We start from the raw sequence: 27,541 nt of genomic DNA on the forward strand, positions 1-27,541 counted from the left end.
TCTAGGTGTATTTTTTGGCGCGGTTCCAACCATATAGTCAGATCTCACCTGCGATGGCTGGTTGTTGAGCTATAAGGGAAAATCATCAATAAAGTTTCATATTTTCGAGGGTTTTCATATCCTGCAATAACAAGATATTCAGATAAGGTATCCTATTGTATGAGGAATGTTTTTATATCTATTTTTTAATTCGGTTCTAATCATGAAATCAGATTCTATCCGCGATGGCTGGTTGTTGACTTGTGAGGGTAAATAAGAATTAATTTCTCATGTAAGTTGTGGAATTTTTCGTATCTCTCAATAAAAGAGTCTATAGAGAAGGTATCCTATTGTAACAGAGATGCTTTTAGATCAGAATTTGAAGGCCAATCTTCTCCTTGAGCCCGTTTTCCTGTCCGATTGCCCATCGTTGAAATATAAGTCCATTTGCTTTTTATTTGAACAGAAAAATATCAAGCAAAGAATCTTATGACTATCAAGAGCTACAGGCAACCAAATATAACATATGAGAGATGTTTTTAGATCAGATTTTCTGTGCGAATCTAACGGTGGTATCAGATTTCACCCTCTATTTCTTTCCATCAGGCAATAAGAGAAAACAGTACCCACAACTCTCCGATATCACAATTCAGACAATTTTCGATACGCTCCATCTACCCCCTCCTGACTCCACTGACATTCAATAGAGACAGACTGATATGAGTCAATCTTCTCTATTTTACTGTCATCTGCATCTTGATCCTCCAACGGATACTATAGCTGTGCTGCTTCATCGTTATATACGGTGCGTGATTCAAGTTCAGACCTTATCGCAATGGACGGAGCTGTCGCGCCTCCATTCTTGTAAGACTGTAGGCTACCACTGAAGAACCTGTTGATCTTTGTTTGAAAAATATTTGATGTATGTTTGTGCCTGCGACTGTTAGGATTGATTCTGGTAGTGGACTAGGAATACCAATCAAATACCTAATCAAAGCAATTCGCAAGTTTGATGTCCGATTCACAATCTCAGAAACCGGTAACTCTTTTCCACTCGGTGTATGTAATTCAGTGATTTTTAATGCTTGAAGGTATCGGGAAAGGTCATTTGCATAATGTATCGCTCCATCAATAGTAGCGATTGGCGATTCAAGTGGGTTCTCGCCTACAGCGCTGGAATGGTTTAACACCAAATCTTCATCCATTTCGGGGTTATTGTCAAACTGTGATGGGTCGCGTAGTAAAATACCGCTCGCTACACCAGCTTGAACCATTTGGACAGGATTCGGAAAAGTTGTAGTAGGCTGATCTTTGTTGAGTACCTCGGGTGTGTCTTCATCAAATGTGAAGAATTTATCAAATGCCGGCGCCTAATTTGGATCTGGAGTCTGAAAGCTTGATAGTGGATCAAAGATTTGGCGCATTGCGATCTGACAATAGGTGCGCTGCTGCGCGACAAAGTGCTGTAATTGATCATCGAGAGTGCGTTCTTGATTTTGATAGTCCTGTCCACAAATTCCGGCCTTCCTCCAACAGTTAACAATTGTCTCTGTTGAAATTGAATCCCACGCTCTTGCAATTAGATGTATCGCCTGCAGAATATCAAGGCGTTGAGGCGTAACACCATTCTGATTGAAGTGTTGAACCATGTTGTCAGCATAGTGTCTGCAGTACGTAGCCTTAAAGGCTTTGATAATACCTTGATCAAGTAGCTGGAGACGAGATATAGTATTTGGTGGTGGGTATATCAAGGTGATATTGGTGAGTACAGGCGGGGGAGGGCCTGAATAATTATTTGATGGTCGGAGAGAATTGGGGTGCGTCGAACAGTTGTCGGTAATCAGGGCGATATGCCGTTGTTCAATGCGCATTTGGGTATTCAAGGTGCGTAAAAAATCATACCAAATACCAGTAAGCAACCATGCCTTTTTGTTGTACCTGTAATTTACCGGTAGATTGGCAGGATTTATGCGATTTTGTTTGAATGCGTGAGGCTCTTTGGATTTTGAAATGACCCAAAGTTTGCGTTTGTCTGTACCGGTTGAGTTGACAATATGAAGGGTTGAGATTCGGAGCTTGGAATCCTTGCCACCAGATAATGATTTGCCTTTATCTTTGCGAACATTTGAACTCTGTGGCTGCTTATTATAAACCAAACCGCTTTCGTCGCAATTATATCGATCGTCCGGTGCAAATAGCTCCAATAACTCTGAAAGACGTTGACGGTGAATTGGTAATGTGCATTCATCAACCTGCCCAGCTTCACCATGCCGTTTAAGCCTGCCAATATTGTATCTACCTTTGAAATTGGCCAACCAGCCGCCGGAGAATTCAAAGCCATCATAGTTTTCTGTTACACAAGCCCGTAAAAGCTCTTGTTGAATTACCTTTCCTTGTGATCGTATAATGTCGTCAGTTATCACAATTCTTTCCAACTCTGCTGCATCGATCCAAAGTGCCAAAAAGTGTTCGAAAAAAGGATATTGAGCGGCTCGTGATTTCTTCTTTTGTGCACCTGGACCCGTTGGCGGATCCTCCTTCACTTTTGCTTCCCACCCCTACAAATGGTCGGATAGCCTAGAAACAGCAAGAGGCCGTCCATCTGGTCTTTGAAAACACTCATCTAAAACAGCAAATTGTGATAACTTCATAGTAGGGAATTTTTCTCGTAGTTTGCACAGTTGATACTTTTGAAGGAGTGTAAACCCGGCAATATTGCCAGTGCCAGCATTTTGTCTGCGGGTTGGAGGCATTTGAACAGATGGATCGTGATAGCGGACTAAAATCTCACTCTGGAACGGGTTTATAACTACAATATTTTCAATCATTTACGCGTTTGCTACCCAACTCTCCGTTTGCTACTCTACCTTCATCTCCAGCTCCGGGCGACACTTCAAGTTTGCTTTTTCTGGATCACTTTGCTATCCCGGACAATTTGCTATCCCGGATGAAGCGGAGCGAATCTTGACCGTCAGGTATAGCGAGGTGCGACTGTAACCCAAAATTTCAATACCGTTATTTCTGGCGAGTACGCCCATGGGCTTAAAGCAAAGTAGTGTAGGGAAGGTTCTTATTGATTGGCTAGATCAAGTGAGACATGCATGAGGCGCCACTGTTAGGTGAGTTGAGAGAGTTGGTAGTACCAGCGGGCATGATGTATTGCAAATTAGTATTGGTTGACCCGGACAACTGATTGTAGGTTGCAAATCATTTTTGGTTCACCCTGTCAACCGGTCATGATTGCAAATCATTTTTGGTTCACCCTGTCAACCGGTCATGATTGCAAATCATTTTTGGTTCACCCTGGCAACCGATAATGACTGCAAATCACTTATAGTTGCCCTGTTGAACCCGGGTCCCCCCACCACCACCACCACCACCACCACAACTACAACAACAAAATCATAACAACAATCGCCCCCACAAAATGGAAGCTCCTTATGGCTATACAGCAACTGGTAGGATCAGAAAAAAACCTATCAAAGGGACTGCTCTTCTAGCAGCTCCTGTCAATAACCCTCAACCTGAAAAACCCGAAAAGTTTATTAGGTGTCCTGTTACCACCTGCAACAAAGACTTTCAGCACCGGAAGGATCCTCACAAAGCTGTATGGCAACATCTCCTGCATCATGCAAATAGTTATGTGGGTGACCCAGACCATAAGGCTGCATATGCTGCTATCAAAGAAGAAAGAAAGGTAGAAGCGGGTATGTATGAATTAATATTCTATTTTTTGATATCAGTACTTACAATAATGATAGGGGATAAGAAAACACGGGAGAAAAGGAATTCAGCTAGGTGGAGAGCAAGAAATGTTAGGAAGGCAAAGCGGTCATCAGCTATGGGAACAGCAAAGCGAAAGTTTGAGATTCAATTGAGAAGAGCAGGGGAATTTACGGAGGAGGCATTGAAGAAATTAATTGATGATAAGATGGCAGAATGGGATTTGAATAACTAGTTAGCCTGTAAAGAAAACCTCTTACTATCAAAATTTATTCTCCGTATGCAAATTAAACTCATGTTGGCGGTGCTAAAAACAATGAAAAATCACTCGTTTTTGCCCAAAATTGACTTCCCGCATGCAAGTCATCACCTGCATCCTGGTGCGGAGATAGCCAATTTTTCGAGTTTTGGTGGTAAGTACTCGTACCTATTCTCATTGAGGCCGTTGAAAATTATTACAAGATAGTAATATATTCAAATTTATCGTATTCTATCTTTTAGTACATCATCATCATTGTCTATATATTCTCCATCAATAATATCTGCCAGTTGATTTTGTGCGAGCTCTGCTACAACAGGATCTAGTAGTAACTCGCTCTCTCCATTCCATTCTAGTTCTCCTGCTCCTGTCTTTCCTAAACGATTGAGATTGCAATCAAGCCCCCCTTCTGACCAGTCACCAATCTCTAGGTTGTCAAGACCTTTTACTTTTATCTCACTGTCCTCTGAACCATCAATTGCGAGTGATATCCCGACCTGTATACCTCAGGCTACATTAGTATTAGATCTAAATTATTAGGATAAACAAATACTCACCTGGCGGAACGATTTGACAATAAGCTCCTTTCTTTCCTGATGTAGCCAGTCCCATGCCTCCGCCACCACCCAAGTCATCAATATTCGCCTATCACCAACAGTAAATTGTCCCTCTTCCCACAACGACCTATTCTTATCCAATTCTAAATCCAGGAGTTCCGAGATTTTGCCTTTTAATATTTTATTCACTGCTGTATCGAGAGGCTGTACAAGGCCCGTATACCCTTCAGGAATAAATGAGGTTACTGTATTTGAATGACGGAAAGCGGTAAGGACTTTTGCTGTTTTTTGGCCTGCGAAAACATCAAGGGCAAGAAATCTTGGTTTTTCCGGAAAGGCGGATGACGGTATCAAGTCTTTTTCTAACCAATCTAGTGTAATACTCTCATTGCTGTATCCTTTGGGATTGAATATAGCACGGATCCTGGAATTGTATCTCATGGATTCAAGAATAATTGGTTTGGATTCGCCTTTTCCTCGAAATATCAAAAGCGGCTTGACTCGTTTTTTGCCATCAGCACATATAGTTATCTGTAAAGTTGCCTGACGCTTACCCCAGCCAGACCTTAATGCTCGTTCCCATATTGTACTGTTCCCTGTGAAATCGTAGGTGCGTCCAGTTAGGAACTCGAATGGAAATGGTGTCTGATCCATGTTAAACATATTTCCCAATGGGTATCTGCCAACGTCTGACTCCTCTTCATTTTCCGCAAGCTGTGAATTTCGCCGATTGAATTTCCAAAAGAGTATGATCTTGAGACGGTAGTCTTCGGGGGCTTTGGAAGCGATATCAGTTTTACATCGCCACGATATTCCCCATCTTAATTTAAACCCAGTAAACCATCCACTAGAAAACAAGCAATCAAACACAACAGTATCGTCACTTCTAAACCCTATCTGTTCGGGATATAAATCCGCAAATATCAATTTCCCGTTTCTCTCAAACCAGTTGTGATTTATCGACCGGCCTCGGTTGCGCATCTCTTTAAACAATCGGTGGAGTTCCACTTCCATTTCTGGCCATTTTGCTGTACTAGGACGACTAACTTGACGGGAACCCTTAAGTGACTCGCTTATCTTCTGCTCGTCTATCTTCCAATCTCGTAGCTGTTTTGGACATAGGTGCAATAATGTAGCAGCATGGTTCTGTGAGATCCGTTCCCATTCGGGCTTACTGCCAGTGCTAGCACTGACGTCCTTCTTTACTCTCTTAATAACCACTCCAACCCGTAAAAGATCTAAAGCCTTCAGTTTATACTCTCGGGGATATGATTTCCTTGACTGTTTTTGAATGTAACGGGGACTATAGACGTAGGAACTATGAAGCCAAGGAATACAACCGAGGCAAAGACGTGGACGTAGGAGGTTCGTGGGCTATGGACTATGGGACCGAAGGGTACACTCAAGGCAAGAACGGGGACTGTAGACTATAGGGCCGAGGTATGCTACCAAGGCGGGAACGTGGACTATGGACTATGGGTGGTCGTACCTGGTCTAATATACCGGGTAAACCCTATGACGTAGCGCGAACCAAATAGTATTCGTAACTGTGAAGTACAGAAGAAGAAGAAGAAACTTATATTGCTTTGAAGTACAAGACTTATCGCACGCCGACCCGACCGCCTAAAACACGAACCAAACAAAAGAACGAAAGGAAAGAAAACAACAAACGCAAACAAACAAACAAGAACAAAAGCGAACACAAACAAACATCAACAAGAGTAAGGAAATTCCAGAACGACACTCAACCAGAAACAACCCAACGACAAGGAGAAATAACATATCTCAGCGAACTCGGGCGCTGGATCCATCAAAACAAAGTAGAACCAAAGTTAAAAAGGTAAAAGGAAACCACCCTTTCCTAATCCCGTCCCTAATCATTTTCTTCCATCCCCTCTTCTAGGTCCACCTCCGCTTCCGCCGACTCGTACCACTTCGAGAGTTGAGAGTTTTTTGCAAATTGTAAGATAAGGTCCGTTTTCAAGTTTGTAAACATCCAGTTTTCCCAGGTCATTGCTCCGGGGATCTTTTCTATCAGGGGGGCGCGGATTCGAGCCCACGCTGGGCATTCCATAAGTGTGTGTTTCGCTGAGTTTTCCATACCACACTGGCATGGTTCGGGGTCTGTATATACCGCGTGTTTATCGATTCGGGTAGTTTGGCACCGGATTCGAAAAACTTTTTTCGCCTCCGTTAGGGTGAGTTTCGCAATCTTGGAAGGGGGGCGGAAATCCCCCCGGTGATGGTAGTCCGGTATTGGTTGTGTATTCCATTCTTCCAACAGATGGTCGCGTAGTAGTTTGTTTTGATTCCACTTGTCTCTCGCATTTCCGGGGGTTTGATATGGAACTAGGAGGGAAGCGATTCGGTGTAGACCTGTCCCTTTGATGTTTGCTTCTCTGTATGGGAGGAGCTCAATTAGGGATTCATTGTTGGGGTGGGTTGCCTCGGTGCAGAGTATTCTGGTTCCGTACTTTCTTGAGCGATATGTTAGGAGGTATTCTAGGGGGGGTAGTCCTGCTTCTTGGAGGAGTTTAGCTCTCTTGGTCCATCAAGGTAGGCCCGTGATGATCCGGGCAGCTTCGTTGTATAGTGGTTCTAGCGATCTAATGATGTGGTCTGCGCCAGTCCACCAAGCCTCGTATCCGTAGAGCAGGCTTGGAAGGAAGCCTTGTGTTATTAGGTGATGAACTGTCTTGACTGTTATCCCTGGCAGGCGGGCGGTGTTTCGGATTTGGTGGAGGGCTTTTAGGCCTTTTGCGATTGCTGCTTCGATATGGGGCCGGAAGGAGAGGGTTGGATCTATCCAGACTCCTACGTATTTCAGCCTCTCCTTGGGGTATATATTGATGTTGTTAACTTTGACTGGAAGTCGTGGTTGTTGTGTGGATGATGTGGTGGGCCGGAAGAAGATCAGATCGGATTTATCCGGGTCGTATTTGATTTGGAGTGGCTCAGCTTTGATTAGTCTTTCTCTCATTCGTTCCTCCATTCTCCTGATTGTAAAGCCTGGTGTTTTGGATATTTGCACCAGCGCATCGTCATCGATGTAAGTTGTGTCCATCTCCTTTGGGCTGCTAGTTGGGTCCAGGATTACTCCGGCATAGATCATAAATAGTACCGGGGACATGGGGCTACCTTGCGGCACTCCGGAATCATAGAGCTGTGGTTCCTCTAGCTCATGGTTGAATTGGAACTGTAGTTTTCTGCCAGTGTTGAATTCCTTACACCATTCTGTCAGATAGGTAGGGAATTTTTGTTGGTGCATGATTTCCGCGAGGAGTAGGTGATCGACACAATTGAATGCTCCTTGGATGTCGTTGGTTAGGATCGCTGGTCTATCTCGCCGGGCGATTCCGGTGCTGTTTTTTAGTAGTAGGTTTTGTTGTATTGGTGTCAAGGTTCTCAGGAGGGCATCAATCGCCGAGATGGTTGGTCTTCCTCCGAATTGGTTTGCTGAGAGTGTGCCTAGGATTTCTCCAGCGGTGCAGAGTCTCTGGGCCACTATCTTCTCCAGGATTTTGCTGAAACATTGTAGAAGGGAAATGGGCCGGTAGGCTTTTGCTTCATGGTAATTTGCTTTACCGGGTTTCGGGATCGGGATACACTTAGCTATTTTCCATTCCGCTGGGTGTACACCGTGCCGGAGCATAGCGGAGAACATGTCTTGGATTAGAGTTGTATTTGCTTTGACTATAGCTTTGATAAAGGTATAAGGGATGCCATCCGGGCCGGTCGCCGAGTGCGCTGGGCAGGAGTCGATTGCTTTGTTAAGTTCTTCGGGGGTGACTATGTCGAAGGTGTTGCTAAGGTCAAAAGAGGGGGGTCTAATGTTCAAGGGGGGATGGTCGGGGGACGTCCGTTTCGAGGGGAAGAGTTGGGCTCTTAGAGCTTGACACTTCCCCGCAAACGTTTCTTCACCTTGTATGGTTGGTATGATTGTGTCTCGTCTCTTTCCTGCGCTTAGGATTCTCCAGACTTCACTACCTTTCGCTTCGTTCATCGTCTTTTCCCGCTGGTCCGCTTTTGCTTTCCGGATCATGGCTGTCCATTCTCTGCAAGCCTTCCGGTGCTCCTCCGCGTGATTGGGTTTCTTTGTATTTCTCGCCTTCCTTTCTGCCGCGTTTACCCTTGCCTTCATTCGTTTCATTTCCTCTGACCACCAGGAGTTGGCTCTTACTCCTTCCTTCGAGAGTGGTGTTACTATACTGATTGTTGCCCTGACCAGTTCTAGGAAGAAATCGACAGTTTGTTCCGTATGTTCCTTGGTTTCCCATGCCTCTCCAGGGATGGAGATGTTTGACATGTGGTTCTCCAATAGCTTCCAGTCTGTTTGTCGCCACATTCGTCTTGGTACAAAAGGTGGTTTTTCCAGGTGTAGGTGGACGGAGGTTCTCCCGTGGTCCGAGCCCGCTCCGTAGGGTTCAGTACTCCATCGTAGGTTGTGGTCGAGTATTGGGCCTTTTACAAATGCAAGGTCGATGGTTGTGGGCCTTTTCCCTCTGTCTCTGGGGAAGTGCGTAAAGACGCCTGGTTCGTTCAGGAGGGTCAGTTTCTGTCGGGTTATCCATCGTTTTAACCGTGCGCCGTTGACCCGGTCTGCTCGAATGTTGTTTCTGTACTCATGTGAATTTACTCCGTACCACATCTGATGATGGCAGTTGAAGTCTCCCATTACTAGACAGTTATCAAGGGTTTGGATTGTACTTGCTATTTGGGCGAAGGGGCCACTTCGGCCTGGGGAGTATATGTTCAGGATTTGGGTTTTTTTGGTTTGGATTTCTACCGTAATCGATACTATGAAATTATCGTGTGTGTAGTGGTGTTTTGGTTTGAGATTGGCATGTTTGCGGACGTATGTTGCACATTTTGTATTGGTGTTGCTGGCCGTAAAAATATAAAAGAGATTTGATTCTGGTGGGTATCCCTCTGCTGAGGTCCATGGTTCTTGTAATAATAGGAAATAAATACTAGAGTCTGTTTCCGCTTCTTCTACCGCCGCCTTGGTAATGAGTTCGCTCCGTGCACAATTGAGTTGGTGTGCGAGCGCGGTGGTTCGAGGCCTAAGCATTATTTGTCATGGGTTGGTCATCTTCGGGAACGGGTGTGGCTCCGACTGGGGCGGTGGCTGGTACTTGAACTATTGGAAGCAGCTCTTGGACGGGTGCGGCCGGTGGGTCTTGAGCGGGTGGGGCATTTTCCTTCCCTTTATTGAGGAATCGGCGTTTGGCTCTCTCGGGGCATGCTGGGTCGGAGGCCTTATGAGCTCCTTTACAGTTCAGACATCTGATTGGAGTGTGGGTGCATCTATGTCCTCCCTGGCATTGATTGCATGGGTGGAAACTGGTAAGATGATCTCCGGCGCAGTGGCCGCATTTCCCATTGTTCTTACATTTCTCTTGGCGGTGGCCGTACTCGAGGCACTTTGCACACTGAGTATCCGGGAAGGTTGGAAGGAAGGCCTCGATATGGCAACTTCGGTTAAAGAGAGATAGGAATTTAACTCCTAGTGTTTCCATTGTAATTTGTCCTGGGAGCGCGATGACCATTGACGAGTGGGTTTTCTCCATTCGAGTCTCTGCTCTGGAGATCCAGCGGGGAATCTGTGCAAGTTGGAAGTTCTCTCCATAGTTGCTTCTGATTTCTGATGCTACCAATTGTCCCGCCTCGAGGCCCTCCCCGACCGTTGTGGGAATTCCATGGAGGAGAAACTTTGACCATTTAGAGTTTGCGCGGATGACAGCGACCGGTACCTGTAGGGTGAGGAGGGCCTCCTCAATTTCTTTGGCATATTCCATTGCCTTTGTTGCAGGGGTGACGAACTTTGTTTCCAGGATGAAGTTGTCTTTGGGTGTTCTCCTTGCTGAAATGAAATGGCAGGATTCGTCCTGAATCCTTGCATTGACTAGGGTCCTGATCTCAGAGGGGTTGACGTCGGATGGGGCAGTGGTTTCAACAATGATCTCCCTGTTGATTTTGGTGTACTCTGGTTTGAAGATGGGGTCCGCTTTCGGCTTTGCGGACTTCTTTTTCCTCTCGACAACTTGGAAGTTTCCTTGGGCAGGACCGGGTGCCGAGGCCACGGCGGCCCAGGTGCCTGCTTTCCATTGGGGGGGTGCGGGTGGGGGGGCCTGAGGGGCTGCCTGAAGCGCTGCTTGGGGAATTATTTGGGGGACCGCTGGAGGGGGCATTCTCTGTCCCTGCGGTTGTTGTTTTCGCTGTTGTTGCTGTTGTTGCTGTTGTTGGTTTTGTTGTGGTTGTTGCGGTTGCTGCGGTTGTGGCTGTTTGTTGAGGAGTAGATGGATCGCCGAGTGCATGCTGGTGATCATAGTTGTTTGCGCCTCGATTTGGTGCCTCAGTGTGTCCACTGTTCTCCGGAGTGTGGTCGTTTGCTCTTCGAGGATTTCAATCCTGTCGGTGGGTGGGCAGATTCGGCTGGTGGCATGTCTAATGGCCCAGGTAATGTAATTCAGGTCCGTCTGGGTGTGAGTGTCCTGGGGGACAATGCTCGGGTAGAGGTAGTCGACTCTCGGTTGGTAGGGGTCGTTATAGTCGGATTCTGTTGCAAAGGTCGAGGAGAATTCTTGTTCCTGAGCTCCGGGTGGGGTTGGGTCGGGAACCTGAGTGTTCCTGTTCTGCGAGGGGGCTGTCCCTTGCTGGGAAGGCTGGGAAGACTGGGTAAAAAAGGACTGGAGCGAGGCTTGCTGCGACATGATTGAGTGTCCAGTTCTTCTGGCGGCGTAGAGTGATGTTTCAGATAGATTTCTTTTCCTTCCCTTCGGGAGGTCAAGACTAGAGAATTCTTCGCTAGAAGCCAGTTTCGTAGGTTTCTTTTGCTTGGAACAACAAAACGCGACCGTACGATCGGGGACGAAGTGGCTCAGCCTGGTATGATATACCAGGGTAAACCGAGAGGAGTAAAATAAAGTGTTTTTGAAGCGAGGTTTGTTATCAGGGAGTTCTTTGCGAGCCTTAGCGAGCAAGTAGAATACAGAGGTTGCGTAAAGAAAGAAGAGAAAGAAAGAGAAACAAGAAATCACAAGACAACGCCCCCCTTATATATCCATACCCTATCCCAATGCTGACTCATACCTTCGCATAACAGAAACAGAAAGAACATAATAGAAACCCGCTTCACTAAACCCAACCACACTGCATAATCCTTCTCCCTTATACCCAGACAACTCACATAGCCAACCCGCCTAGCTGCCGTTACATTGAAACCTTGCCATTGACGGATTTGTTGATTGCTGAAACTCTTGCCATTCCTCGAAAAGTTGTATTATATCGTCAGGTGCTTCTGTAGTTGGCTGGATCGTTCCCCATCTTGGTCTCAGGTCTGTTTTTTTCCGGCATATGCTACTAGTAGGGAGTTTTGGTGCACCGCTAAGGCGAGTAGGGAGGCGAGTAGGGAGGCTCGTAGTAGCTGGTGATGGCAATTGTTGGGACCTCCTATCAAAGATAATGATATCTTTCGAGAGATTCAAGGAGTGAAGCCCCACTGGCCTTGACAGTTCTCTTTTTGCAGCCGGACCGGGTTTCGTCTTTGCCATTACTATCCTACTTCCTTGAAAATCAGGCGATGATGGTAGGATATCGACGAGTGGTGCAACAATCATTGGTGGCGTAACCTGGGGCTGAAATCATTTCCACCAATCAACCACGGCCACTTCTCCAGTTTCCGCACACCACTTTGCTTTAAGCCCATGGGCGTACTCGCCAGAAATAACGGTAGTTGATGCGGTCTGACTTGCATGATACGCACATACAAGCAACAAGTACGCGATGGAGCCTCCATTACCCCGCTCAGAGATTTGAATACGGAGCGAACCTTTACTCTACCTTGATTACGCAGAGGTTTATATATACTTGTAACCCTCACTAAATCTCATTTGGAACGTAGTTCTTGGTGGTGCGAAATGCTTGGAGGGCTTCAAAAGCATACTAGGTGGTAGTCAATCCCTTCGACTCTATGGGACTAAGCGCTTGATACAACTTTCCATTCAATCTCATATTTTAAGACTTACACGGCCGCGGACTGCATAATACAAGCCAAAATCTAACGAAATGGTACAGTACTACGTCCCTGGGTGGATAATTAGACCTCTATATGCTGATCTCGACACTTCTCTAGTTACCAACCCCGGATGTCTGCCATAACTGTGACCATACGGATCTTTCCAATCTCTACGTATGCAATAGTCGCGCCTGTGGTGCGAACACTGCGTACTGTGACGAATCTTGCACTGAATGTCTGAAAGAATTGGAACTATGCGGGGGTGAAAACACTCAGATCTCCTGCTGGCAGAAACATGTACCTCGGAGGCTTGCTACCACTCACCAAAAGCAGCCAGCACGCGATCAAGTTCGTATCAACGAAGTGTTTTATTGCGAGAAGAATCCGGAGAAACAAAGCGAACTCCATGCAAAGGATAAGGAGGCTAGATGGTTTATGGTTGATCCTAAAACTGATCAGCTGACAGGGGATGGCATATTGCGTGTGACCGATAGATTCGAAGAATTACTACAGTCGAGATCGGAAGATAGCTCGAAACAATTTCCAAGTTTGGTATCTTTTATTGGCGAGACCGGTACTGGCAAGTCGACATTAATAAGTGCGTCCATCAAGTTCTTCTCAGGCCATGCGCATGCGCAACATTCAGAAACGCTCGAAACCCCGGTTACTCGATTGGAAGCCGCATCTTCGTTGACATGCCCTACTAGCTCTGGCGTTCATCTCTACAAAGATCCGGCAACGTTTGCATCGTCGACGCCTATTCTATTCGCGGATTGTGAAGGATTTAATTCTGGGGCTGGGTTGCCTACTTCCCACACCGCATGGGATAGCGATGGCGATAAAGTGGCTCGGGCAATCCGCATCACTTCATCCACATACAGAAGCACCAGTCGACAGCTCGCCCTCTCCGATAAGAATACAGACCTTTACTCGAGATTTCTTTACGCCTTCAGCGATGTTGTCTGTCTAGTTACAAGAAACGCCCAAAAGATTTCTAAGGAGATCTCAGACCTCCTCTTGTGGGCGTACCGAGGACTTCGGGCATCCATCAACCAAGTTCAGGCAAAGACTCTCATCATCGTTCTCAACGCACCCAGTCCTGATCATAGCCCCAGTTTGATGGATCCGAGCGCACTTCACAAATTCATCTTCGATAAGATGCCTAAAGTTTGGGATGACTTGGAAGAATTGAGAGAAGAGCGAAAAAGGTTGAACAAAACTCTTCCCAATGAAGATGAAATCAATTCTACAGAATCATTCATCTTGCGATACTTCCAGAACATCCGTGTCTGTTATATTCCAACAAAGGGCAGTGCCAAGGCAGACGAGATGCACGCTCAGTGCAATCTACTTCGACAACATATTACTGAAAGCGTGGATAAGACATCAAAGGAGAAAGATGAATCTTGGACACGTTATAGTATCCGGGACCTATCACAATTACTCAACCAGGCGTTTGAACATTTCGCAACAGATGACACACCATTCGACTTTTACAAAGCCACAAGAAAAGATAACCCAAACCCACTAAGCATGCAGGATCACATAATGAACATGCTACGTAATCTAGAGATGACGAGGAATAGTGATTTGATCAATTACTTTCCAAAGCTTGTCGCTTCAAGCATCCTGAACAATTGTCTCCGTGGAGGTGGTCCAGGTAATACCTTTGTTTATGAATTTAATCAGTTGGAGAATACATAATAATCATTCAAAAAAAAAAACCAGCTTTACATCCCGACGTTTTCTGGGAGGAAACTTATAAGGAAAAGTGCACCATAGGCATAGGGAACTTCTACGAACAACATGCAGACTGCCAGTTCCAAAAAGAGGGACTGATCCTCCAATTCTGCGCGATCAAAAAGCATGTACACAAATCTATCCATCGTAGTAAGGACGGCAGTCAGATCGGTACTGGTGACTTCCTTCCCTCCGATACGGCGGACATTGTGCGCAAAAGAACCAACGGGATAGGAATAGAATTCAAGACATCCTACAACTCTGTTTGTAGGATAGGAGAGAGACGATCTGTGGAAAGAATCATTGCCCATCGTAAAGAGGTTCTTCGGAGCACACATCACGAGCTTTGGGGTCTGGTTCATAGCTATAAGACCTGTTTTGCGTGTCTACTTTCATGCCCAGATCATGTCTTACCTTGTGGACATGCACTGTGTGAGAGGTGTATCTCTGACTTTGGAAAACCTTCAGATGTTATTGAACGGGAGATTGAAATTGGTGAATGCGTCTTTTGTGGTGAACGCTGGGGGCAGATACAGCGTATCCAAACAAAACATCCATTCTCGGGAGTCCGAATTCTCACCCTGGACGGTGGTGGAATCAGGGGTATATTGGAATTATTGATGTTGAGGGAGATTCAAAAACGGGTTGGACTGGATATTCGCGTTGACCAATTCTTTGATTTGGTGGTCGGCACAAGTACAGGTATGAATCTAGAGAGGAGGTCCGATATCATACGAATCATGGCTAACAATATATCTACACCAGGGGGAATCATAGCCTTGGGCCTCTTTGTGCAGATACTAAGCATAAAAGATATGCTAGAAAAGTTCGAAGCCTTATCTGTGCGTACATTCACACATACTCGGGGGCCCCAGTTCGAGGTTGCGCAAAGGGTGTTCCATACTTCGCCTGCGCAGGCATTACTCTATATGATAGGTCTCTGGGAGAGTACCTATCGAACTACTCCCCTCAGAGAAGGCATTCAAGATGTCGTGGGAGAGAAATGGAGTATGTTCGGAAGTGCGATGGGAAGCAAAGTTCAGAGGAGGACCAGGGTGGCCTTGATGACCGTCAAAAACTCTGGAAAGCAGGCTGCTGCGATTACAAACTATAGCCGCCCATCCTTAGGTAACTAATATTCATAACCCTTTTAGATCCACTCAAAATTGCACTGGGCTAATGCCTATTTCAGATCAAAATAACGACTTTGAGCGTGCGGAGGCTGAGGAAGCAGAGATCAAGTGCTGGGAGGCGTAAGAAGGCCACCCACCCCCCTCATTATGAAATAATTCTAATGCCTGGTCAACAGTGGTTTATGCACTTCCGCAGCGCCATTTTATTTTAAGCCGTTTAAAAAGGTGTCCGAATCAGCAACAATTTCATATCTTGACGGTGGAATCCTCCATAACAATCCGATCAGGTGGGCCGCGAAAGAACGAGACAAGATATGGCCCAGCGCAAAACTAGATATCCTTCTCTCTTTGGGAACTGGGTACTTCCCTAATCGTGAACGTATTCGTGAAACTTCAGTCTACGCTAAATTCCCTTCGGCACAAGCGGTGGCTAACAGCTTCTTTTCCATGGTTGATTGCGAGAGTACTTGGTCGGACTTTCGGGAGGGGGCTGAGTATGATCCAGAGGTATATCATCGACTTAATCATAGATTCGAAGGAGCGTACTATGCTCTTGACCACCACCAAGCGATAAAGATATTGGTCAGAATATTCGAAGAATCGTTGAAGGCAGGTTCAACAGATCTCAACAGACAATTGCAACATAGCTCAGACCTCCTCATTGCAAAGCTATTTTTCTTCGAGCCTACTAGAATATGCGAAATATCAGACTCATGTGCCTGCTGCAGAGATGAGAAAAAGTACCGAGTGGAGGGCAATATTCTCTGTCGTTTGCCTAAGGATTCACTAGAGTTGAAGATTCTTGTCCGAAGAATCGACAGCTTTAGTGCAAACGATATGCCGGCTGAAGTCGAAAGTGAGCGAAAGACGCAGATCGGTCCCCTGAATACCTTCATCAAGGCAGTTCGAGACGGGGGGCGATTTCAGATACCCCATATCATCACAGGATTCGGTAGCAGTCAGCAGAGCATAAATGTGCGGATGAAACGTGTCGGCATGTCTGGGGAAGATGGGTCTATCCCAATACCAATCAGTGGTTTTCCAAGAAAGATTAACGGTATGTGCTTTTTGATTCGAGCGGAGTGAATATTACTGATATTATGACAATGTTCTCTACAAATAGAATTAGTGTTTGTCTTTGAGGCAGAGAAAGCCCATCGTTACAAGTGGTTTGTGGATTAGTGTTTAATAGCTACAGGGTTAGTCCGTACCACCTGTGGAAGAACTTGAATAATCTCAAAATGATTTTAGTAAAGCTTGATTGTAGCCTATTACTATATGTATTCATGTTTAACATTCTTATACTTTGTCGTAATATAAATATCAAAGCGTATATATCTCAATTGCAATATGTACAAGTATATTTGTCGCTTCGATAAAGTTGATGTATCATTAATGTAGCACGCCATCTCATACAATTAATGAATTAAAAAAAAAAAAAAAAAAATAGCACGCGGCCATCTCGGAAATAAGATCATATCAACCCTACGGTTGAGCTTGTCTCGAGATCGTACAGGGATACGTGGAATTATAAAGTCTACGACTTAGCATCAACAGTATATTGTGAAAGAACAAGAGCTTGTCCCTCCAAACTTCCAAGCAGAGTAATTTTGTACATTCTTATATATATATCCAGCTTCCAAATTGGTTCGACCCATCTATAATTCCAAATCAGTATATACGTATGAAAAGCGTTGCAAACGTGAGGAAGCTGATTAAAGACAGGTTGAAATTGAAACCACGTGGCAGAACGATTGTAATATAGTGTTGATACGTAGCTCCTGAGAACTTGTGAAATGTATGTAAGACCACGACAGAGAAGTATACTGAAGAAACAAGGAAGTAAATTATAAAAACATATGAAGGCTCAACCACATCCAAGGAAAACGAAAAAATAGTAAATACAAGTAGGGTTTATCATATATGACTGATACGAAAAGAAATGATTTTCTCTGACTGAGCAGTTGTTGAGGGTTGTCAAAAGTAAGAGTTAATATTAGGAATTAATATTAAATATCCTGTATTGCTCTACGGCCACAACCTTGAGCCGGAGGAGGGGAAGGAGGACATTTTCGCTGGATTTCCCCGATCGATCCCTTTACTGCTCGACCGAATATATTTCCGAGAGTTTGTAGTACTTTGTCTGTGGTGGTTGGTATTTTGGGTGGCTTGTGCCGCCCAGTGATTACTCAAGCTTTAACATGCCCGAGATAACATCCCACGGGCAATGTCATGACCACGCTATGCATAAAGCAGAGGCGCATGTACTAGTTTGGTGCCTATTCATGGTATAGTCCTTTGCTCTCCTGATGGAAATAACAGTGGGGATTTGTAACTAATCGAGCACAGCTGGCATTTTCTTGCGACCCGGTTCTGCGATCCCCTTTAGGTTATGGGATTTCCAGCCAGATTTCAAGCCACATCAACTATTAGATCGCCCATTGTTTCCGCCTCGGACGAGTCTGTGACATGCTTCCGGTTTGCATCTAAAGAACGAGGGTGATCCGGGAAAAAGGTGTAGGAAAATCGTAAAAACGAAAGGTAGGTTTCTCGCGGTTAGGACAACGAGTCATGTCCTAGAGCGTAGAAAGCCAAACGGAAGTCGGCGTCGTTTGCGGATCCCCGTCGATACCGCGTTACCATCGTTCCCAAACTCCTCTACATGTGAGTGCTTCTTCCGCCCTAAGTTGAGGAAGCGTCTGATAGATTCCGAGAATGTAGACCGGGCGGGCTGTAAGTTTGGTACTCTCTGAGTGGATGAGCTAGATTTGGTCGGAACTAAACTAGGGTTACTCGACCGGGAAGGATCCGTAAGAGGCCGGTTCAGACTGCGGGGCTCATTTACGGGTGATGTGGCTGGTGGTGTGGTTGGTGTGGAGCGGGTTGGTGAACCGGCGGTAGGCTCAAGCCTATTCGTTGATGCCTTGGCACATTTCGTTTCGATCACCTTTTGCCCTGCAACTTTACCTCTGTCAAGATACCCTTGCCGCCAATTTTCTTCCTCCGCGATCCGCTTTCTCGCCTCATCCACAATTCTTCGGACTGGCTCGACCTCACGTAGGTAGCCAACAGGGTGGGAACACTTCGGACAATTTTCTAGGTTTCGAAGGGCGAGTCCCTCGAAGTTTGTGGAATCTTTCTGAACATTGTTTCTTTCAAGGATGCGAAGTATCCCATTTTCTTCGAAGTGGTGAGTCTCGGGACAATTCAATGAATAAACTCTCTGTAAAGTTGAAACGTTGGAGCTAGATCCCTTGTTATGAGAGCTAGCAGCGGTGGTAAGTCTAGAAAGCGTTTCTTGAGCTTTGCGATCCAGATGAAACACGTCCTCTTTACGATTGAGAAGGAGATCTCGGAATCGCTGGAGAGATTGCAACTCTAGTTCTTCTCGCGAGTGGCGATTCACATCACCACCATCACTTTGTGACTGCTGTGGCGTCTCACATAGTTCTGATTGTATGGTCGTCGATAGATTCGCAAGGCTAACCAGAGAAGACTTTTTCAAATTCATCACGTCCCCTATCCCGTCATCGTAGGCTTTAGAAGCTGCTTGGAGGCAACTCGAGATCTCCTCGCATAGTTCGAACGGGTTTTGCAGAGCCCTCTTGCCATCTGCCTTGCACTGCACGATGCCGATAGCAATGCTGTGTATGATATCGTATATAGCACAGTAGCTTCTCAGCCAATTAGTCTCAAACTCTGAAACCATTTCTTTAACCGCCTGGAATAGACAAACTGGGTCGAATGGATACTATCACAGCGTTAGTAACAGCGAATATCTATTAGCGGAGCGCGTATTACCAGTCCGATCTCTGTACTGCACAGGCAATTAAGCTGAGTCCCTAATGGGGATTGTACCGCCAACTCCAGACAGATCTGCAGCATCGTCTTCTCGTCAGATGATAACCGTTCTGAGGGCTCTGTGTGAGCTAGAACTTGTTTCAGTAGAGAGGTACATGGTGCATCGGGTAAACCATTTACATCCGAGTAGTGGCGAAGGACCTGGAAGCCTGCCAGAATGGTCATTACCAGCAGGTGTTGCACTGGCAAATCGTCTCCAGCTGTTGGCGTCGAGAGTAGTGCTTGCAAATTCTCAATCAAAATTGCTATCGTCTGTCTCAGTGATTTGTAGGTTGGACCAGACAGCTTCCGACAAGGACCGGCGTCGTTCTCACTAGACTGGAGCTGGGATTGGAGTCGAAGAAAAATCGTTGCCAGCTGCCTGACAAGATCAAAGAAAGGCTGACTATTCAACTTGTCGAGAACATCCGTATCCTCAAGGCTGTGTACCCTGACAATATATCCCATGATCTCCTCCAGGTTGTAATATTCCCCCAGTAGGTACCAGATTTCCCCAACCAAAACCAATTTTGAGGTGGTAGAAGAAGACATTTCGTTTGACTGGTGCAATGATATTCTGAAGCTGGAGATGGCGAGAAGTTGACGGCCTATTAATGCGCGATGGTGGCGAGTCTCACAGTGGGGGGACTGAGACTTGACGCGACCTGTAGCAGGGATTACAGGGTAAGGGTTGGTCTCTCAAAATTCTCAACCCAGCCGACAAGGCGGCTTAGTCACCTTGTCCTACCTTCTATCGATATCTGATACCCAGGCCAGTCGCCTCCTTTCGATACCAGTCACCTCCTTCTGATAGTACTGGCAGTCACTTCCGAGAGACAAAGGCACTTCCTTCCATGTGATCAGAAATAGGTCAGTACATGATGACAGGTTCGGCACCTGCGAGCTTTAAGGATTGTATGCTGGGCACCATCCTAGCTGGCTCAAACACCTCAAGCTCTGTCTCTGGAAAGCTCGAGTATCCCCTAGATGTATGAGACATTGGTAAAATCTCTCTCATGCATGAACGTCATGTGACCTTGAATTTGGGTGAGAAAACGTCCAGGTAAGCAGCTTGCTGCCTTTGTCGGTCTTTGGAATACTTAACGGTGCCATAAAGTTCGCAGTTCGCTGCCTTACCTCAGTCAATCATTTCCTGGATAGGCCACGCTAATGCATGAGAGAGATTTTACAATGTCTCATACATCCAGGGGATAACTTGAAGCTAGAGATTTATTACCTATCAGTGATCGGTTGATGCCGAGATCATAATTGAAAAACTCATACATATATATGTTTAAAAGTCCCTACGCGAGAAACGCGCTATTATCGGCGTTTTTCAGCGCTGCACGAACTTTGGTCTCCACGGCAACGGACGGTCTTGGAACTTTTTGAAGTGCGAGGCCCAAGTGTGGTCCTAAGTGCGCACTCCTGGAGTGCAGCCAACAGAGCCCGTTCTTGAACTGTAAACAAATGCCGTGATTGGTTCTTTTGAACGTCCTGTCGCTGTACTTTGGGGCAGGGGTAGGTAGGACTGCGGGTGTTCTTTCACTTATCTCCGCTTTCAAAGTACAGTTATCGATAGATCGGTTTCAGAAAGTACTTCTTGCCGCCAACACAGATAGTTGCCCGTATACTACTATGCGACAGTTGCGCAAACAGCGGTTCTTAACTGTGATGTTAAGTGGTCCTACCGCTGTTGTTAGAGACCGCCCTCTTCAGCGCAGATTGACGTACCGAAAGGGGAAGGTTTGGTCGATACAAAAGAAAAGTGATGACTGGTGTTTGGAGTTTTTGCGCTTCTCACGCCGCCAAATCTGCGAGCTGTCTGTTCTTTTAGACATACCCGATCGATTTCATGGCCGATACAGGGCAGCACCTAGTACCGCCCTTGCTGTTATATGCTATCGACTAGCATGGCCGATGCGATTGCAAGACTGTGTTGAGGAGTTTGGGAGAGAGCGGGGCTGGTTGAGTACAGTTTTAATGCTGTATGTGTACATCTATATGATGTATTTCATCAAAAGCTTCAATGGGACGAACGGCTTTTAACACCTGTACGTTTCGAGCACTATTGCCAACGAATACAAGAGCGGGGTGAACCGTCAGGAATGGTATGGGGGTTTCATGGACGGAACACATAAATCAATCTGCAGGCCGAGACCTGATACCGCGGATCAAGAACTATTTTACTCTGGTCACAAACACGATCATACGATGCAATTTCTTGCAATAGTAACCCCTGACGGTCTTATTGCGTCAATATATGGACCTTTTGAAGGCAGATGTGGAGATTGGGCAATGTTTAAAGAGTGTGGACTACAGGACCGAATACTTAGTTCTGCTCATGACACTTCTGGGGATCAATTATATATCTATGGTGACAAAGCATTCTATTTGGAGGAGGGCGTGATAGGAGCATATAGAGCAAAGAGAAACGTTGGTCTGAGTGCGGCAGAATCTATTTTCAACGCATATATGGCAAAGCAACGCATGGCAGTTGAGTGGGGGTTTGGCAAAGTGACGCAGTATTTTGAATTCACAAATCTTAGGAAGAATCTTAAGATAGGTCTTTCACCAACAGCCGCTTACTATTTTACGTCTGTTTTGTTGATGAATTGTCATACTTGTTACTTTGGTTCAAAAACCGGAAGGTCTTTTGATTGTGCAGCACCAGACATCTTTTTCTTTTTAATTGTTCCGATATTGAGAAGAACGCTTTAAACATGTACATAAATGAATTTCTTACTGATCCAGTTGCGTTGGAAGGGAACGGGCTTGAGGCGGAGAATTCAGAGCTTGAACAGCTGTAAGAATAGCATCAAGTGTAGCAGTAGTACGTCCTAAAATCTCTTTTGTCTCTTTTCCTTGTTCTTCCAATCTTTCAATACGAGCCGTTATATCAGACCGCTGCTCAACCTAGGACCCAACAAGTATCTCCTTCCATCGCTCAATTTTTTCCATCTCCACCTCTCTCATCTGCTCCATCATACGTTCATCACCTTCCAGTAATGTCTCAATTATCCTATCCGTAGTACGACGTCGAGAAGCAAAAGTAGGATCTGACTCCTGTCGTTTCCGTTTTTTGCCAACATTACTGGTTTCAGACGGACTCATTATTGTCCGGCTACTATCAGAATCCTCAATTTCCTCTCTCTCATCATGAAGGTCCTCTTCAGTATCGGATAGGACTTGTCTTTTCTGCATAAAAGACTTTGTCATAGAAACCCTCAAACTCCTCACATCCTTCCTAAGAGCTGCTTGTCGTTCAGTAACAGCAGTCTTTTCCTCCCTCACCCGCATATCCAAATCTCTTATCAACTCCAACCAGTGATCCATCGCCTGCTGCCACTCAGACGCTTGTTCCGCAATTCCACTCTTCCCACGAGATTCCTCTATTTCCTTTCTCCTGGTCTCACACCATCGCTGCATGAAACCTTTTATATTTGGTGAATTTCCATCCGGGTCTGGGTAGGTTTCCCGGTAAAGATCACCAATCGCCTCAAAGCACTTTTCTTTCCCTTCACCATATCGGCCAAAGTTGTTAATGTATAAGCGGACAACTCGGGCCTTATCCTCATCTGATTTTAGGAAAACTCTCTTCCTACGTGTAGAGGAACTCCCCACCCCTTGCCTAATTGACCCGGCGGCATCTGCTATAACTGGAGCGGAGGAATCTGCTCTAACTGGGACAGCATATTGTTGAAACAGAACTGGGTCGATAGGTCCTGAAATCTAAAAGTGAATTAGTAAATTCTTCATAGATAATTGAAATGTACATACAGGAGACACCCTCAATTGTCCCTCGTTATCTCCACCAGCGGGATGAATAGGTTCCATTCTGTACCTATATCATTCTAAAAGTCGGGTCACTATCCTGCCTCGGGTCGGGATTGAGATTGTGATTAGGGTCGGGCTCAGGGTCGGGTCGAGACCGGGTCAAGGTCGGATCAGGTTGGGTCGGGGTCGGGGTCGAGGTCGAGGTCGAGGTCGAGGTCGAGGTCGAGGTAGGCGGCGCTGCTATGAAGGTGCCTGATGCTCGTACCTAGGTGGTGGGTTAGCTTGGATTCTATGAAGGTATATGATGCTCGTACCTAGGTGGTGGGTGGCGCTGCTATGAAAGGTGTACCTAGATGGTGGGCGGCGTTGATACTGATGCAAATCCAATTCATTAGCTCCGTGCCAAGAGATCTCAGAGTGCGTTCACAGCTGCAAAAGGTGTTCTCACTCGTGCTCGCACTTACTACTTGCACCTTACATAAATCAAGTGCGTACGCGCGCGTGCGGCTTTGCGAAACCCCGATATTAGTAGGTATATATTTTGTTCATCCCGCCCTCCTTCATGATCAGGTTAGTAGACATGTTCTGTGCTGGGTGGGGCAGGGGCATGAGAAGTAATATGGGCTCGCTGACTCGGTCGCCCCCACGGAAATCTAACCAGGTCGGTCGACCCCTCCAGAATCATAATGGCTGGGAGATCTCGCTGGCCGGGTCAGAACAAGGCCAAGACGTAAGAATGGTTCCACATTTTAAATCGGTTCTTATTCGGTAGGTTCAGTTGCCGGCTATTTTTAATAATTCAAGTTAATCGGTTCAGCTTTCCAAACGATTGTAACCTGTTCCTGTTTAGAGAAAACACTGTCTCCCCTTGTCCATGACCGATCGGATCGAGATCGTATGGGCACCACGTCGTATGGCAAGCAAAAGCAACCAATCAGCTGCAGAGCTGGCGAGGCTTAGAACTTTCATGGTGCGAGGGAGCGCTTGGCGTAATCTGTTCATACCAGTCAACGCAGTATCCTATTGGCTCTTACAGCCATAGAGTGATATTCCTTACAATGTTTTCCTCCAGGTGCTGTGTACATACAGGATTTCTAAACCGTCCTTTACTCAAAACAATACCTATCCACGTGCACAGGATAACGCTTGTTCCTAGGTTTACCTACTCGGCACTCTGAAGTCCTCGGAGGGATTTTTGGTGGTGGTGGATATTGCTTTACAAAGGAAAGCTGGTGGATATGCATGAAATGGATTGGGGTATAAAAGCGATTAGTCCACCTCAAGCTAAAAACTGAACTAACCTAGGTTTTGATTCACTAGAAAAACTTACATGTCTGGCTCCAGGTAGGGTTACGGAAGTCCTTTGCTAGATGATTCCGTATATTATTCAAAAGCTCCCTATGCTACATGTTTGCTAGGCTTGGATCGCTCCTCTACGTCAAATAGGAAAAACAAATCATCGGGGCTTAGATAATCGGTATACATATGATACTACTGTCACCTTCCCCATTGGTTCATTATTTATAGACCTCTCCATTCGCAGCCTTTCGATAACATATATTTTTTACATTCGTAGTGACTATATCATATGGCCTGAGAAAGGGATAGGTAACCTGCCGAGCCCGTGATGAGGTCCAGGCAGGGCTTGCCAGACTTCTTAACTCTCCAGTTCTTCCCATATCTCAACATCACCAACTACAGCAATGGTATTCATATGGGAACCCCAGCTCGAGTGCCCGAGGGGTTGAGCGCCGGCTGAACTCCTTGTACTCAAACTGATGTCGTCGTTAGGATCTCTCGGGAACTCTACACATATGTGCAAACCTACATTCCTCGTCTCGGAAGCCAATTCTTTTGTAAGCCGTCTAGTATTATCGGGGCTGGGAATGTGAATGGCTTGGTTCCGGGCGAGAAGGGAACACCGGCGAGAAGGGAACGTTCCCACCGGGGCCAGGCATGAAGGGAGCATGCCAAAAAATCCTCGACATCCCGTAATTAAGGTCGATCAGGACCGGGCAAGCTGGCTGGGAGGAAATCTATACCGCAGAGATCTTCAAGTACGAGAGCATGTCCTTTTCTCTTGACAGAGGTCCCAAAGCAGAAATTGACGACGGATGAATTCATTCAAAAAGCGTAATTTATATCGATTTCTCAGTGATTGCCTCGAGGAATAAAAACCAGAGATTTCTAGTACCTCCAAAACTCGAAAAACTGCTAGCTCCCGTGAGATCAAAATTACCTCTATGGTAAAGTTCTTGAGAGATGATCCCTCGACGGAGATAGCCAATTGCAACCTTTCGAGTTCTGGCGGTATATACGTATACATACCGTACGGGAAAACGGGGTATATTTACAGCCGAAGCACTAAATTATTCTGGGAAAAACCGTTTCACAACTGTTCCTTGCAGAAGAAAAGATTTAGTTAAATAATTATTTGAAAGAATCAGTTTTCAATAGACTATGGTAGTGATGCGAAATTTAATGGAATTAGACTTTCACTTGGAATGCTACTTGTCAAGAGTGCTGTCCTATAACCCTAGTGATACCCGATTTAACCTAAATTTATATTTATTTAAATACTAGTAGTACAACAGCATTACTACAGCATTGCTCAAGCATCACTAAAATATTCTGACGAATGCCTACCCTAACCTAACTATCTTCAATTGCGAATGAGGTATTTTATAAATCTAGAACACCAGATATAAATCCATCAATTATGGGATGGTTTTTGATGCTCGGGGGATGGGTGTTAAACAATTGGGACTTACTTTTTAAAAGTATTTTTGAAGATCCCGGTGGTGTAAATGATGATCGATGATGAAGAAGTCTTTGGTCCTACATGCACATGTGGTGATGAACAGTTCGTGATGATGAAGTCTTTGTATGGATATACATACAGTCGTGATGGACGGGCCATGTTAGCATTTGACCACGCGTACCTGCATCACCGAACTCCCGTTACAATCACGCTAGAAGTGTGACAGGTTAGGACCTTAGGTTAATATAGGTTATGCTTATTTATTACTATGGAATTGCTACAGCATTAGTTTAGCATTTGGGGGAATTCCCCATCCCACAAAATACGCTTTTGTCGTCAAATGCAGCACATTCTGAAATAAAAATCCTCCGAAAGTCGGAAATAAGCCTGTCACTGGCCGACTTTTTTATTTCATAGAACACCGAATTAGTGCTGCACCCCTACGGTTGTAATATCACCCCGTTTCCCCATACTGTATATTTACTTCTGCATACTCGACATATCTTGCTATGTCATCCCCACATCCTCCGGCTGGCCACTAGTACTGGTAAAGATGCGCTTAATTTCGTTTAAATATTCCCTGCTGCCTTCCTGTCCCCTTCTATTGATTTTGGGCTTCACGCGTAGCAGACCATCGCGTGCAGCAGCCATGACCATACCTTATAGGGGTTATAATCCCCCTCCAGACGTCTCTCTACCTTCATACATTCTCTTGTATCAATCCCTGCCCACATTGGACCTCCGACACTCCGCGCAACCCTAACCCTGCCGTTAGTCTGGGACCGGGTATGTACGCGTAATACCCCCATCGGCGATAGACCGACTGGTTGTTGGCCGGACCGGGGTCGATAGATTATAAATTGCGGGCAGTGGCTTCCTCTTTTTCTCCCCCTTCCCCCCTCTTTTTCCTCCTTTCTTTTTTTTCTTTCTGGTGAGGAGGTGTATAACGGAATATATATCATCCTGTCTAATGCCATACAACTACATACAGTTTCCGGTAGAATTATTGCGAAAGTCAGAGCTAAAAGAGTGGATTTTGTTGGTCTGTGCTCGTAGCAAAAATCTTTTAAGGGCCAATAGGACTATCGGGTCACGGGGAACCCACTGTCGCAATAATTCTACCGGAAACTGTACATGTATGTGTCACCCTATAGCTAGCTATAGCTCTGCACCGAAACATCGATCTTGAGCAGAGAAACGACATCCGTTTAACCAAAACACAAAACAGAAACATACTCCTACTCTTGACACGCAACTAGAGGGTTGATAAGTGCCTGCCAGGGGCAGGAGTATGTTTTTGGCACCCTTCCAGGACTCATCGGCGCTGCGGCATCATCAGAAAACACCCGCGGGATGGATATACATATATATTATATTACAGTGCTATAGATAGCGTCCATATCTATCTCTGGAGCCTCGTTATGCAACCAGCTAAAGCGTTGAAGGTGGCTATTAACGAAATGGATAGCAGTTTGCTTGCTTCAGAGGTTTCATACACTGGCCGGCTAGCAGATATATAGCATCGACCATAGTGCTTCTAATGCACGCACTACAGCACAGATTAGCACAAATTAGCGGAGTTTAGAGGGTCCAGGATAGCTTTGAGACGATTCCGTCATTTGCCTACCACTACTCGAGATCATGTAGGATGGTGGGAGAAAAGGGATTAAAATTCGATCGGGGGCTCGATCGAGCTCTGGACTGATTAGACGTTATCTAACTAGGAGAGCGAGTTTGTGTTGGTGAAGATCGAAA

General features: G+C 45.6%; 8 protein-coding genes across 8 annotated transcripts; 2 read left to right on the forward strand and 6 right to left on the reverse strand.

The window, feature by feature from the left end:
- Positions 1–966: 966 nt before the first annotated feature.
- Positions 967–1,253, reverse strand: H6S33_003746 (uncharacterized protein; the record flags this gene model as incomplete). Its single annotated transcript, XM_044835236.1, has 1 exon — positions 967–1,253. A coding segment is annotated over one exon (287 nt), but the record flags the coding sequence as incomplete, so codon positions are not given.
- Positions 1,254–1,349: 96 nt separating this feature from the next.
- Positions 1,350–1,850, reverse strand: H6S33_003747 (uncharacterized protein; the record flags this gene model as incomplete). The annotated part of the gene is made up of 1 exon (XM_044835247.1): positions 1,350–1,850. One exon carries the CDS (start codon positions 1,848–1,850, stop codon positions 1,350–1,352), a length of 501 nt encoding a protein of 166 aa, XP_044691281.1.
- A 1,556-nt stretch (positions 1,851–3,406) lies between these two features.
- H6S33_003748 (uncharacterized protein) lies at positions 3,407–3,937 on the forward strand (the record flags this gene model as incomplete). The annotated part of the gene is made up of 2 exons (XM_044835258.1): positions 3,407–3,686; positions 3,741–3,937. The coding sequence occupies 2 exons, from the start codon at positions 3,407–3,409 to the stop codon at positions 3,935–3,937; spliced, it is 477 nt and encodes a 158-aa protein (XP_044691282.1).
- Positions 3,938–4,182: 245 nt separating this feature from the next.
- Positions 4,183–5,542, reverse strand: H6S33_003749 (uncharacterized protein; the record flags this gene model as incomplete). The annotated part of the gene is made up of 4 exons (XM_044835269.1): positions 4,183–4,458; positions 4,519–5,018; positions 5,073–5,294; positions 5,527–5,542. The coding sequence occupies 4 exons, from the start codon at positions 5,540–5,542 to the stop codon at positions 4,183–4,185; spliced, it is 1,014 nt and encodes a 337-aa protein (XP_044691283.1).
- Positions 5,543–6,391: 849 nt separating this feature from the next.
- H6S33_003750 (uncharacterized protein) lies at positions 6,392–7,041 on the reverse strand (the record flags this gene model as incomplete). The annotated part of the gene is made up of 1 exon (XM_044835281.1): positions 6,392–7,041. A coding segment is annotated over one exon (650 nt), but the record flags the coding sequence as incomplete, so codon positions are not given.
- A 5,544-nt stretch (positions 7,042–12,585) lies between these two features.
- H6S33_003751 (uncharacterized protein) lies at positions 12,586–16,590 on the forward strand (the record flags this gene model as incomplete). The annotated part of the gene is made up of 7 exons (XM_044835292.1): positions 12,586–12,588; positions 12,653–14,195; positions 14,744–14,977; positions 15,041–15,403; positions 15,468–15,528; positions 15,585–16,465; positions 16,538–16,590. The coding sequence occupies 7 exons, from the start codon at positions 12,586–12,588 to the stop codon at positions 16,588–16,590; spliced, it is 3,138 nt and encodes a 1,045-aa protein (XP_044691285.1).
- A 1,387-nt stretch (positions 16,591–17,977) lies between these two features.
- On the reverse strand, positions 17,978–19,800 carry H6S33_003752 (uncharacterized protein; the record flags this gene model as incomplete). Its single annotated transcript, XM_044835303.1, has 3 exons — positions 17,978–19,159; positions 19,210–19,319; positions 19,383–19,800. The coding sequence occupies 3 exons, from the start codon at positions 19,798–19,800 to the stop codon at positions 17,978–17,980; spliced, it is 1,710 nt and encodes a 569-aa protein (XP_044691286.1).
- Positions 19,801–22,164: 2,364 nt separating this feature from the next.
- H6S33_003753 (uncharacterized protein) lies at positions 22,165–23,085 on the reverse strand (the record flags this gene model as incomplete). Its single annotated transcript, XM_044835314.1, has 2 exons — positions 22,165–22,980; positions 23,029–23,085. The coding sequence occupies 2 exons, from the start codon at positions 23,083–23,085 to the stop codon at positions 22,165–22,167; spliced, it is 873 nt and encodes a 290-aa protein (XP_044691287.1).
- Positions 23,086–27,541: the final 4,456 nt, after the last annotated feature.

Source organism: Morchella sextelata (genome assembly GCF_020137385.1).
Source record: "Morchella sextelata strain SCLS chromosome Unknown scls_16, whole genome shotgun sequence".
Taxonomy (NCBI): domain Eukaryota; kingdom Fungi; phylum Ascomycota; class Pezizomycetes; order Pezizales; family Morchellaceae; genus Morchella; species Morchella sextelata.